The sequence below is a fragment of the Suncus etruscus genome, chromosome 17, assembly GCF_024139225.1.
Source record: "Suncus etruscus isolate mSunEtr1 chromosome 17, mSunEtr1.pri.cur, whole genome shotgun sequence".
Taxonomy (NCBI): Eukaryota; Metazoa; Chordata; class Mammalia; order Eulipotyphla; family Soricidae; genus Suncus; species Suncus etruscus.
Window position 1 is genome coordinate 67,630,351 of NC_064864.1, and position 14,190 is coordinate 67,644,540.

The 14,190-nt window shown below is 45.7% G+C and overlaps 1 protein-coding gene across 3 annotated transcripts in view; it reads left to right on the forward strand.

Annotated features, from left to right (window-relative positions):
• PLEKHA1 (pleckstrin homology domain containing A1) overlaps positions 1–14,190 on the forward strand; it is a 59,611-nt gene that overhangs the window by 34,542 nt on the left and 10,879 nt on the right. For all 3 annotated transcript variants that reach the window (XM_049764496.1, XM_049764497.1, XM_049764498.1), the window contains 4 exons: positions 632–729; positions 8,300–8,425; positions 10,549–10,692; positions 12,266–12,334. In XM_049764496.1, coding sequence (XP_049620453.1) covers positions 632–729; positions 8,300–8,425; positions 10,549–10,692; positions 12,266–12,334 — 437 coding nt within the window. The remainder of the gene's footprint in view (positions 1–631; positions 730–8,299; positions 8,426–10,548; positions 10,693–12,265; positions 12,335–14,190) is intronic.

The following is a 14,190-nucleotide window of genomic DNA, read 5'->3' on the forward strand; positions in this document are numbered from 1 at the left end:
ACTTGGTTCTCTCCCTTCCTGCCCCCCAGCACTAAAGCCTTAGGCTTGAACTGGTGATGGGTTGAGCATCTCTAGAAATGGCCTATCTCTTATCCCCAGCTCTGCTGGATATGGCCCTAATAGGCACAAAACACAATGAATAAAAGTGATGTCTGATTATTAGCTTTAATTGAAGTGTTAATTAATGAAGTAGCCCCAAAACAGCTCATGTGCCTATGACTGACTGTGATATGTTCTTTAAAAGAAAAACTGTGGCCATTAAATTAAAAAGAACTTTTACGGGGCTGGAGAGGTGGTGCTAGAGGTAAGGTGTCTGCCTTGCAAGCACTAGTGTAGGATGGACCGCGGCGTCCCATATGGTCCCCCCAAGCCAGGGGCAATTTCTGAGCGTGTAGCCAAGAGTAACCCCTGAGCATCAAACGGGTGTGGCCCAAAAAAACGAAACAAAAAAAAAAAAAGAAAGAACTTTTACCTTGTTTAATAAGAGATTAAGATGTGCTTTATCTGGCTTAGCATTTTTGCAAATCCTCTAGAGCCAGGTTACTGAACTTAACCAAGATTTTGAGGTATAAAACAGATACTTGAGATGACAAGTGCAGAATTGTGTGGATTGACTTCTTTATCTCAACAGTTATGAATGCAGGGATGAGGAAATACTTCCTACAAGCCAATGATCAGCAGGACCTCATCGAATGGGTGAATGTGTTGAACAAAGCTATCAAAATCACTGTAAGTATTTATATTGATTATAAAAAAACAAAACAAAACAGGGCCCAGCGCAATAGCAAGGGTATTTTGTTTGCCTTGCAAAAGTTTGACCTGAGACAGACCCCAGATCGATTCCTGGCATCCTCTATGGTCCCCGGAGCGTGCCAAAAGCAATTTCTTTTTTTTTTTTTTTTTTTTTTTTTTTTGGTTTTTGGGCCACACCCTGTGACGCTCAGGGGTTACTCCTGGCTATGCGCTCAGAAGTTGCTCCTGGCTTCTTGGGGGACCATATGGGACGCCGGGGGCTCGAACCGCGGTCCGTCCTAGGCTAGCGCAGGCAAGGCAGGCACCTTACCTCCAGCGCCACCGCCCGGCCCCAAAAGCAATTTCTTGAGTGCAAAACTAGAGTACCCCTGAGTGCTGCCAGGTGTGGCCCTAAACAAACAAACAAATAAATAAATAAAACATTGAGAAATAATGTTTGCAGGAAGCATATATTTTTTTTAAATAATAATTCCCAGAGTGTCCCCGGCTTCCCAATAAGTCGCGTATTCAGTTGGTTTTTAAAGACAAGTGTTAGATTCCAGTGGTAGATCTCTGGCCATGCCTCAGGTTTGATTACTGGAACTGCTGAAAAATAAGGCCAAGCATAATGAGTAGGAATACATCTTTCTGTCCATGGAGACTTCTTAACCTGTTAGGTTTAGACATTCAGGTCTTGAGGGCACATGGGATGAGTTTTTGGTTGGGGAGGGGTTGGAACAGGAAGTGGGGTGCAGGGAAGTGAGGGCTTTAGAAATGAGGTGCAGGGCTAAAGATGGTTTGGATCCAAAGCCCTGTGATGATAGGGGCCTGGCCTCTGGTCCTGAGGAAGCTACAAATTTATTTTCTCTTTTTCTTTCTTTCTTTCTTTCTTTCTTTCTTTCTTTCTTTCTTTCTTTCTTTCTTTCTTTCTTTCTTTCTTTCTTTCTTTCTTTCTTTCTTTCTTTCTTTCTTTCTTTCTTTCTTTCTTCCTTCCTTCCTTCCTTCCTTCCTTCCTTCCTTCCTTCCTTCCTTCCTTCCTTCCTTCCTTCCTTCCTTCCTTCCTTCCTTCCTTCCTTCCTTCCTTCCTTCCTTCCTCCCTCCCTCCCTCCCTCCCTCCCTCCCTCCCTCCCTCCCTCCCTCCCTCCCTCCCTCCCTCCCTCCCTCCCTCCCTCCCTTCCTTCCTTCTTTCAATAATAGCTTTATTTAAAAAATAATATCTTTATTTAAACACCATGATTACAAACACGTTTGTAGTTAGATTTCAGTCATAAAATCACCTTCTTTCTCTTAAGACGTTCCAGGGATCCTGCTTCCTGCTTTCTGGCTAAACAGTGTTTGTGGACTTGAATACAACGTGCTAGATTTACCTAAACTAAGAGAAAAAGTGAGACTTAGAAAGGTTGAGCACAGGGCTGGAGAGATAGCACAGCAGTAGCTCATTTGCCTTGCACATAGCTGTCTCGGGGTGGACCCATTTCGAGTCCCAGCATCCCATATGGTTCCCCGAGCTTGTCAGGTGTGATTTCTGAGCTCAGAGCCAGGAGTAACCCCTGAGCGCCACCGGGTATGACTCAAAAACCAAAACAAAAAAAAAAAAAAAAAAAAAAAGAAAGAAAGGTTGAGTATAAGTGTGGTTGTGTGCCAGTCCAGTGCTTTTGTCTAGGAAGCCTCATGGCACACTGCAGCCAAGTACCTCCTGCTTCACTACACTGTAGCCCAGCTCCCCACCTCACTGCACACTGCAGCCCAGCACTTTCTGCCTCAAGGCACACCATAGCTCTGCACCCCCTGCCTCCTGCGAATGGAGGGTGTCCTGGCCCCTCTCGAGCCCTCTGTGGTAGGTGCAGACTTTCTTGCTGGCTGGGCCCCAGGCCCTCCTCTCCGTGCCCCTTGAGGAGCCTCCGCAGACTCAGAGCAAGGGCTGCAGAATTGCTGTGCAGCGTGTGTAGACTGGACAGAGGCGTCAGCTCTTTCCTGCCCACACACCACATCCTTTCTTCCCTGCACCGTGTGTCCTGAAAGGCAGTGTCTGCTCATTCCCTGTTCGTTGACATCCTGAAAGTGCGCTGCTGTGTTTCTGTCACAACACAGCAAAGAGTTAACATAAGTAAAGCTGTTCTTGGGGTGCAGCCCCATTTATTTTCTTGCAGCGGAACAGGTCGTTACCACATGACAGAGAACGCCCACGCGGTGCCTCATCTGTTCATGAAGCACAAGTTATTTTTGGGTTTGTGCAGTGTCAGAGAAGCACATCTTTGAGCAGAATCAGAAGTGTGTGTTACTAAAGGACTTTTAACTGATAGGTTTTCAACTCTTTCATAAATATTCCCTATTTGGAGAATGTCTTTGGGAAGATGACACAGTCAACTTCATTGAAGAGTGTTTTGTTTACAGTTTGCAGTAGTAGGCAGTACTTAAGTGTTTTACGAGCCGGCTCTTTTTTATCACTTGGGTAATACTTCAACTGCTCTCTGTTTTTATGGGCCATACCGAGGGCTTACTCATCACTCTGTGCTCAGGGATCATTTCTGATGGGCATGGTGGGGCCATCTGGAGTGCCAGAGACCAAACCAGGATCAGCTGTGTGCTGGGCAAGCTCCTTAACCTGCTGTAATGTCACTCCATCCTCTCTGTCTTTTTTTTTTTTTTAATTGTCAGGTTTATTAAGCTCTGGTTGCTAGTTGATCATTCTGTCACTTCTTTTGTCTGTGAACATTAATTGACTTCAGATACATATTGCCATCTAAGTTGGAGTGTTCCTACTGGGATGACAGTATTTAAAATATTGGGCTGTTGTGCAGCCACAAATGTGACCACACTGTCCAGGAATTCTAAGCATTATTCCTGATACTGAAGCTTTTATGGGACACACTTTTGGAAGTCTGAGAAGTCCGGGGGAGGATACCCACACTCACTCCCAAAAATGTCTTGGAGATGTCAGCCCAAACCATAGATGAGTGGTGAAGCAGGGCCATGGGTGAAGCTGTGATTGTGGGTAATGGGTGCAGCAGACATGGTTTCAAAAGGGCAGGGACTTGACCCTCTTTGTCCTCCCAAGATTGTCAGCTTTCAGCTGTGTGGCTGGTGTACCTATAATTTTTCATGGTTTGGTTCACATCTCTTTCGAGAGCATAGCGAGTCTAGGGAGCTGGCCAGGTGCAGACATGGCGACTGTGTTCATGGGGTGTGGTTTCGACTGTCAGTTCTATCTTCATTATTAATAGTATGAAACTAGAGTTTATTAATAGTATGAAACTAGTTTTATGATCCTCTTGTAAATTTGTGATTGTGAACTTTCCAGGTTTTAGTCTTCAAGACCTGTCATTATTCATCATTTCATTCACTTCTCCATTTTTTAGTTATTTTTACCTTTCCTACTGTTAGGTTCACATAAAAATGCTTATTAAAAAATAATCTCTCACTCCCAAAATGTCACAATCAAAACAGGAAGCAAGGCACAGGGGTGAGAGATGGTGGGTGATGGGCTCGTCATCAGCATTTTGGAACTTAGCTCTTGCTGAGTGTGTCACAAAGTGTGACTGAGTCGCACTTTGGTTCTCAGTCAACAATGGGCTTTTTAAAAGTTTTGTTCTTTTGCCTTGAAATTTTTTTCAGGGATAAACTTGGACTAAACTCATTCAGAATTTTAAAGGGAGTCTTCTTCGTAATGCCTAGGTATTGTCATTTTCTTGCTCTTAAGTTTTTTTGTTTGTATTTAGATCACATCTGGTTATGCTCTGTGGTTACTCCTATCTCTACACTCAGGAATCACTCCTTACAGTGCTCAGGGAACCATACAGGGCACCGGAATTTAATCTGGGTTAGCTCTATGTAAGGCAAATAAATGCTTTACTCTCTGTACCGTCACTGTGGCCTCTGCTCTTAGGTTGTATAGTATAGTATAGTATAGTATAGTATAGTATAGTATAGTATAGTATAGTATAGTATAGTATAGTATAGTATAGTATAGTATGTTTTTGGACCATAATCAGCAGTGTTCAAGGCTTACTCTTGGTTCTGAGCTCAGGGGTCACTCCTGGTGAGGTTCGGAGGACCAGCTGGGGTGTTGGGGTTTGAACCCAGATCTAGGCAAGCACCCTACCTGCTGTACTATCACTCCACCCCCTAGATTATTTTATTGTAAACTGCAGTTCTATTTATTGAATTGAAAAAATAAAATTAAGCTATAGTTAGGATTTTTATTTATTTATTTATTTTTTGCTTTTTGGGTCACACCTGGTGATGCTCAGGGGTTAACTCCTGGTTATGTGCTCAGAAATTGCTCCTGGCTTGGGGGATCATATGGGACACTGGGGGATCAAACCGCAGTTCATCTTAGGTTAGTGTGCGCAAGGCAAACACCTTACCGCTTTCGCCACCGCTCCGGCCCCATAGTTAGGACTTCTTTTATGAGATGTATAAATTAGAAGCAAAGGGCTTATTTTATAGCACAGGCAAGAAATTTTCATGCTGTACGACTTTTGGTAGAAAAATGAAAAAAAAAAAAAAAAAAAGTAGGCTCTGGGGCTGTCTTTTATTGCTACTGTTTTGTGGTACTTGGGTTAGATTCTGGGTTTTTCTCAGGTGCTGTCTCACCCAGTCCAGCTCTTAGCCCTGCTGTTTGATACTCACATTGGGACAACATAATGGGCCACATTTTTCAATAGAAAAATGATGAATAATGACAGGTTTTGAAGACTAAAACCTGGAAAGTTCACAATCACAAGCTTCTACTTGGGGTTGTCTCTAAGTAGGAAAATGGGGTGTCCTTTGTTGTTTCCTTCTTAGTTGGTCACGAAGATCATGTGGTGTGCAATTCTGCCCTTTTGTCTCTAACAGCTAGGCAGTGGGCTGGAGAGACAACGTAGAGGGTCCAGCACACGTTTGCAGGCAAGAGTAAACACCACCAGGTGGGGCTGAAAAGAAAAAGTGAAAAAAGTGACCCTGCCTTGAAAAAAAAATGCAAAAATAGACACCAAGCCTGTAGCTTAGCCATGGAGAAGAAATTCCAGTATAGTGAGGTCTCAGTGCCACTCCACAAACCGTAACCACCATCACCACAGTTATAGCTTTCAGTTGGCTTTGTTTTGGGGCCACACTTGGCGGCACTCAGGATTTACTCCTGGCTCTGCACTCAGGAATCACTCCTGGCAGATTCCAGGGACCCTGTGTGATGCCGAGGATTGGACCTGGGTCGGCAGCATGCAAGGCAAATGCCCTCTCCACTGCACTATCATTCCAGCTTGAACACTTTTTTTTTTAATCATGCAGTGCTTAGAACAATTTTCAAAGAGTTCAGGAACTTTGTCTTTTGTTGTTGTTGTTGTTTTTGATTCACACCCAGCATTGCTCAGGTGTTATTCCTGGCTCCAGGCTCAGAAATTGCTCCTGGCAGGCACGGGGGACCATATGGGACGCTGGGATTCCAACCGATGACCTCCTGCATGAAAGGCAAACGCCTTACCTCCATGCTATCTCTCTGGCCCCAATTCTGTCTTTTTTATTTGTTTTTCTATTCGTCGCTTTCTTCCTTTTTGTTTCTCTGTGTGTCAGTTTTGTGCTGGGAATACTGAGATGAGAGTGGAGGGCTGGGTGTGAAGACTGGGGAGTAAAGCTTAGAAGTTTGGCAGCTCCTGGGCTAAAAGGGGAAGGCAGGGGAGGGAACTTGGGAGGTCACTGAATGTGGTCACTATGTGTGATCATGTGGATTGGGGCTGGCTTTTTTTTAAATACACATCGTGTTTGTGTGGGGAGCAGAACCATAGCATAGCACAGAGGGCACTGGCCTTGCACCTGATCAATCTGGGTTCAATCCTTGGCATCCTAAGCACCAGGAGTAACCCCTGAGCACTGCCGTGTAACAGCCCAAAACAAACAAATGAAACTCCACAGGAGGCTGGATACTCTGCAGAAAGCTTGATGAAGCCATGTCTGCAGTCACTGTTGGGTACCTCTGTTTGTCACACGGGGGATGGGTGGGCCCATACAAGAGAACCTGGGCTCTGGGCAGCATTGCTCAAAGGGTGGTTTTCAGAACTCCCCCAGAACTGCCCTGTGTTTGTATTTGAAGTGCAGTCACGGTATAGATTACTTGACTCACTCTTAGGGTTCGGAGCCCAGGAGGCCAGAACAGATCAGATTCCTGGATCCCACTCAGGAATGCTCAGGCCCGAGAAACCAGATTGCTTGGGGGCTGCAGGACTCTGTAGTTTGGGCCTTCGTGCCATGCGAATGGTGTCTGTCCCCGAGGCTGTGGCAATCTACTCAGCGGGATCATCCAGGGTTCCCCCACCCCTTTGTTGGCAGAAGGAGTCACGATGCTCCTGAAAGACTGCACGATCCTCAGGTGCCTTTCATGAAGCCTTTGAAGAGAAATGAAATCTTGTTCACCATGACCAATGCTTCACAATAGTCTATTATTTCCTTTCCAAGCTGTTTTTTGGTTTGTTTTTGTTTTGGAGCTTCACCCAGTGATGCTTAGGAGTTACAATTGGTTCTACACTCAGGGATCACTCAGGGGATCACATAGGGTGCTGGGGATCGAACCCAAGTTGGCTGCTAATAAGACAAATGAGTTACCTATTGTACCATTGCTCTGGCCCCCCTTTTAAAGTCTTAATTTATAGTTGAGATACAGACAATGATAAGTAATCTTTAGACAGAAGTACTGATTAACCATGCGTCTTTCTCTGTGACTAGGCTATGTAAGAATAGCTAAAAAATATACTTTTGGTCTTTTTGCTTCTATTGTCCTGCAGAGTTCTTAGATGAAATTTGCCCACTGACACAGTGACTAGCTGTTTAGGCTGTAACTTGAAGTTGACACAAGCGTTGAAATTCCATTGTAAAAATCCAAAAGAAATGATACAGTAGGCAGCCAGCTCAGGTTCCATCTCTGGCACCCCATATGGGGATATGGCTCCTCAAGCCCTGCCAAGAGTGATCCCTGAATGCAGAGCCAGGAGGAAGCTCTGAGTACTATTAGGTGTGTCCCCAAACTCAGGTCATGATTTCTAGTTTTGGTTTTTGGACCACACCTAGCGGCGCTCAGGGGTTACTCCTGGCTCTGCACCCAGAAATCACTCCTAGCAGGCTTGGGGGACCATATGGGGTGCCAGGGATTGAACCTGGGTCGGCTGCGTGCAAGTCAAATGCTTTCTTCGCTGTGCTATTGCTCCAGCTGACAGACATGATTTCTAACAAATAAAAAATGAAGTCATGATTGAGTGTGAAAAGAGCTGTGAGCCTGTAGCAATGGCCAGGATCTGGATTCGATGCTTTGGAATGCCCGGAGCCTGTTTTCTTGCCACGACAGTAGAGATTGCTCCGTGGAGAGGATGGAAGGGATATGAGGGAGAAAACTCCGAAAAAAAAAAGTTGGCTCAAGAAGGTCCACAGCACACTGCAGCTATATTAGAGCTCATCACTGTAGCATAGAGACCAGCAGAAGCGAGTTCAATCTACACACAGTCTGAGTTGTAGGTGGAAGAAAGAAGAGTGGGGTACTCTGTGTAAAGCGGGTCTCTTACATAAATACCGGGCAAATGACTCATCTGCTTTATTTTAGGTACCAAAGCAGTCAGACTCGCAGCCTCATTCTGAGAATGTGAATCGGCCTGGGGAGTGCGGGAAGAAGCAAGTCTCATACCGAACTGACATCGTGGGTGGCGTCCCCATCATCACCCCAACCCAGGTGAGATGCCCTCCTCCCGCCAAGCCTGGTTACTGCCCCAGGCTTGTGCTGTTGTCTGTTCAAACAGTCATCAGGACATGAAACTGCATTGGCTTCTGATTTCATGCGTGTGGGTGTTGATTATAAAACACTGAAAGTTGGGCCGGAGAAATAGCATGGAGGTAAGGCGTTTGCCTTTCATGCAGAAGGACATTGGTTTGAGTCCCGGGATCCCATATAGTCCCCCCAAGCCTGCCAGGAGCGATTTCTTAGCATAGAGCCAGGAGTAATCCCTGAACACTGTCAGGTGTGACCCAAAAACCAAAACCAAAAACAAACCACTGAAAGTCATTTTGCGTGTTTTCTCCTAGTGCCTTCCATGCCTCCATGCCTTCCATGCCTTCCATGCCTTCCATGCCTTCCATGCCTTCCATGCCTTCCCTCCCTCCCTCCCTCCCTCCCTCCCTCCCTCCCTCCCTCCCTCCCTCCCTCCCTCCCTCCCTCCCTCCCTCCCTTCCTTCCTTCCTTCCTTCCTTCCTTCCTTCCTTCCTTCCTTCCTTCCTTCCTTCCTTCCTTCCTTCCTTCCGATTGTTTCCTATAAGGAGCACTTTAGACACACCATTATGACCCTCTGGTTACTTGTTTATTTAATTGCTTTTTGGGCACACCTGATGGTGCTCAGGGCTTACTTTCGTCTCTGTGCTCAGGGATCGAACCCTGGCTATGTACAAGGCCAACTCCTTACCCACTGTACTTTCTCCCCAGCTCCAATTTAGGAATAGTTAAAAAATGTACACTTGGGTTATACTGTGGCATTCTAGATGTTCACATATTGTAAATAAACAAAAAAGCTAGTGTTTTGGGAGACACACACCTGAATGTTACTTTTTTTTTAAAAAAAAAACTGGACCTCATTTATATATTAAATGTTGGAACTTGAGCTGTAGAGGTAGTGCAGGGGTTAAGTTGTTTGCCTTGCATGCAGCTGGTTCCAGTTCGATCTCTGGCTCTCTAAAGGACCGACCCCCAAACACCACCAGGAGTGACTCCTGAGCACATAGCTAGAGGTGGGCCTAAAACAAAAAACCCAAACAAAGAAAACCAGAAAATGACAAAACTTTGAATAAATTTTCATGAAAGAAACTTTAGATTTGATGTCAAAATCCTGTTTCAAGGGGCCAGAGAGATAGCATGGAGGTAAGGCATTTGCCTTTCATGCAGAAGGACGGTGGTTCGAATCCTGGCATCCCATATGGTCCCCCGTGCCTGGCAGGGGTGATTTCTGAGCATAGAGCCAGGAGTAACTTACCCCTGAGCGCTGCCGGGTATGACCCCAAAAAACAAAAAACAACAAAAAAAATACTGTTTCATGCAAGGAAAAACTTAATCAAATGTTCTGTATAACATAGTTAAGAGGATGAAAAGTTCTACGTGGGGGAATACATATTAGCAAATTAACTATTCAACACAGCATTTATGTCCAGTATATAGAGAATTATCAAACTTATTAGTGGGAAAAACAGCCAACAACCCCAAACTAAGGAGCTCAAACAAACCAAATAGAGAAGGGTGAAATTCATGAACAGAAATGCCATCAAGGGCTGGAGAGGTGCTGTTTTTGTTGTTGCTTGTTCTTTTTCTGGGGGTGGGTGGGGATTTGGCCATACTCAGTGATGCGCAGGGCTTACTCCTGGCTCTGCATGCAGGACTCACTCTTGGAAATGCTTGGAGGGCCATATAGGATGCAGGGGATCAAACCCAGGTTGGCTGCATGCAAAGCAACTTCCCTGTCTGCTGCTGTATTATCTCTCTGGCCCCCTTGGGCTGGAGAGATGGTACAGGGGGGGATAGGGTCCTGTACCTACTAATATTTATTTCAGGATGAACAGGTAACCTCTCTGCACATCCACCATACACCCACAAATCAAAGGGGTCATGAACTAGGACAAATGGGACATCTGGTTTGAGGGGAGTGGGGTGGTTGTTGCCAGGTCCTTGTTGGCAAGCATATCAGCTCTGTTTTCTAGCTGACCGAAGATGGGTTTTAAGATTGTGAAGAAGGTAGCATGAAGGCCACACTCGCTCTGTCTACTGTTCAGCAACAGAAACAAGAGTTTTCTTTGACATCTTTTGCTTTATTTCAGAAAGAAGAAGCTAGCGATGGCGGGGACAGTGCAGACAGGAGCAGCCTGAAGCGCTCCCAGAGCCACGTCCCATACTTCTGCCCCAGGCCCCCTTCTGACAGCGCCATCATCAAGGCCGGGTACTGTGTGAAACAAGGCGCAGTGGTGAGTTGCTCAGCAGACCACGAAACCAGTGGGGCTAGTGTGCACCAGTCTGTGGGGGTTCCTGAGTCCAAGCCCAGCCTTCCTGCTCTCTGGGCACCAGGCCAGGGGGTCGCTGACTGCCCTGGGCACAAAGGTTCCCTTCCAGGGAAAGAAAATTTCAGGCAGTGGTCGGTGGTGTGGCCTGGAGGGGCCCTGTTGGGCGTGGAGTGTGAAAGATTTACAGCCTTGATTGGGTGGTAGGTTTGGCCCAACAAACAGTCCTCTTGAATTGCTTGGTGCCTTCTCAGCCATCTGGATCTTTCTGGAGAGAATCTTCTGTGCTGCTTCTGGGATATAGATCTAAGGGGCTCATCCAGTGCTACCCAGCTTCTAGGGCACAGCGAGCAGAGCTGAGCCCAGAGCAGACCCCTTCTCAGCTGTTTTCTTTGGTTTTCTTTTGGTCTGTGGGCCTGCTGTGCTTGGAGGCTCCTCTGCTCTCTTTGGGGTTGGGGGATTCCAAATGCAGGATGGTGCCCCAACCCTTCCTCGCCCCTGTGTCTCACAGTTCCAAAGCCTCTTTTGGAGACTCACCCCATTCTTTCTCGGTTTGCCAAGCCCACACTCTGGCATGGTAACAGCTGGGTGATTAGAAAAGAAAATCATTTTCAATGAGTTCAAAAATCATTCCCAGCCCTGCTATTGTCACTGATGTCACGTCACTGTCTAGCAAGTCTCTGCATCTAACACAGGGGTCTCAAACTCGTGGCCCTTGGGCTGCAAACGGACCTCCGTACAATTTTGTGGCCCTGCCCTAGAGGAATCTTTTTTTGTTTTGTTTTGTTTTAGTTGTTTGGGTCACACCCCCCAATGTTCAAGGCTTACTACTGACTTTGCACTCAAGGATCACCCTGATTTTGCCTTCTGCGGCCCCCAGGTAAATTGAAGATCTAGCCTGTGCTGTTCAATCAGCTTTGGGTTAGAAATTTCTTACTGGTGTAGTTCTCTACCTTTCCAGGGGCTGTGTGTGCCATTTCTTCTTTTATTACTCTTTAAGTCCAAAGTGCTAACTTCACGAGGGACTGAAATGCCTTCACGGCAGCTGTAACGTGGCCCTCTCCCGAAGAAAAAGTTTGTACAAAGTAGGTTCACAGTATTAAATATTTATGTATTTATTGCCTTGCTAAATAAAAGTGCCTGTAGAAAGATTCATGCTCTCTGAGTAGAGACACTTGATGTGGTTCCATCATGTTTCCTGTGGCTGTTCTTAATCATTCTCACATCGACTCTTTGAGGGTGAGAAAGGGGGAGAGGATGGGGAAGTGCTCTTTTGCAGGGTAACTGAGGATTCCAAATATGAAACCTGTCTTGTCAACTCCTTTACTGAAAGCTGACCACCACTCACCTGCATTGGATGAGAAGGCGTGTCAGGCCTGGTTGTGAAAGAAAAGCAGCTTTTCTGGGTGTGTGACTGAGGGTAGGAAGGGCTGCAGAGTTTGACACTTCTGATCATCGATTCCCATCAGACTCACCGAGAGATTATTGATTCTTGAGGTTCTGGGGAAAAAGTGCTCATATCTTTGTCTGTCTCTGACAGATGAAAAACTGGAAGAGAAGATATTTTCAGCTAGATGAAAACACCATAGGCTACTTCAAGTCTGAACTGGTATGTATGCTGCTGTGGCATAAATGTGGCTTGGAAAATAAAAGGGTTGCACACTGGTGATGTATTTATGTCATTTCTCATCCTCTTGTCTTTCAAATTAATTCTCTCTTTGAGATGTGCTGTTTGTTTTGCTGCAGTGCTTTTTGGTGTATTTTATTTTGCCCAAATGTGTCTTCAATTTCAAAAATTTTGCCTCTGTCTTCAGTGGCTTCTACTTGGGAGAATTAAAAATTACCACAATACCTCCAGACATTGGGCCAGTGTCTATAGAATTCATAAACATGCATTATTGAAGGAGGAGGTTGGGGGAAAATCTCTAAAAGTTGATCCTCATCTTTGCCTTCTTGTCCCTGTTCTTTTTGGATACATTTCTGATCTCAAATTGACTTCTCTTGAAGGGAATATTTGCATCTCTGCTACAGGTAGAACCCAAGACTAAATATTCCCTCTCCCGAGAGCAGCTATCTGCAGTGGACGCTCAGTTTAGCTAAATGCCGCGCTGTTTCTTTTTTCTGTGGGACACGTTCTCTGTCCTGGAATGGAGACAGAATGGCTTGTTCTGTGGGTCCCTTGTCCATAGCTACAAATGTTCCCTTCTGTCCCTATACTGTGACCGACCCCAGCCGAGGCTGTCGAGCCCTGGCGTAGTCACTGGTGGGACTGGCCAACCTGATTCCCTTAAGTTGTACCATCGAACTTGCATTGAACATGAGTTTGCATTTCTTTTTTTATTATTTTGTTTTGTTTTGGGGCCACACCCAGTGATGTTCAGGTATTACTCCTGACTATGTGCTCAGACATCGCTCTTGGCTTGGGGAACCATATGAGATACTGGGCTATTGGTTCGTCCTAGGCTAGAGCGGGCAAGGCAGATACCTTGATCCCTTGCACCACTGCTCCAGCCCTGAGTTTCCATTTCTGTAAACAGTTGCAGACTGTGGGGAAGGGTAGAGGTCAGTTTTCTCTGGAAGTCTTCTCTGGGAAGTTTCTGGGCTCTAGGTAACATACTTTTTCTCTTTCCTGCCCTGGGACCTCACTGCCGCCTCCTGTGTGAATCTTGCCCGCAGTATTTCGTGACCATTTGATACTTGCCTCTATGAGTTCATTGCATGCACTTCTGAGAAACAATGATGCTCTTCTCTTCCCCTTTGTGAGCAGCCCAGGGCCTGGCCTTTTGGCGCAGAGAACCAGTAACTGGTCAGGAGGGCATGAAAATGGCAACATCCCAGTGGCCGTGACTCAGAAGGCCGGACTTGTGTTGGGTTGGCAGGAAAGCTGATTCATGGCATCTCATTCCTGCTGGTTTTCTGGGGAAGGGCTGTTCATGCCATAGATGCTCATTGAATGTGCCCTGGCCCTGGCACTCTTGTTTGGAGGAGTCTGAGAATTAGGAGAATAAGTCAGGGATGTTCAGGCTTTTAGAAGAACCCTCACATCCCCTGTTGCCTGTAGACCTTATAACAAGATCTGAACTACTGAACAGACATTTAACACGTTTCAGAATTTGCATTGTGAATAGTTGTGCTACAATTTGTGGGATAGAAGAGTGCTGAGAGTTTGGAGGTGGTTCATTGACAAATGTAGGCCTGGCCTATGTGACCCCTGGGTTTGCTTCCTGGTACTATGCAGACTCATTAAATAAGAAGAAAACACAATACAAAGTGAGTAGGTTGCCGAGTGTTAGAAGCACCCTGACTTCCCTGTCATTGTCTGGCTGCTTTCTTTCTTCTTGTCTCTATTTTTTTTTTTTAACCCACTTCCCCCTCACATATGGAAGCAAGTCAGCAGTCCTAGATAAATCTTTTATTTTTTTCTTTTTTGTTTTTTTTTGGGACCACACCTGATGACGCTCAGGG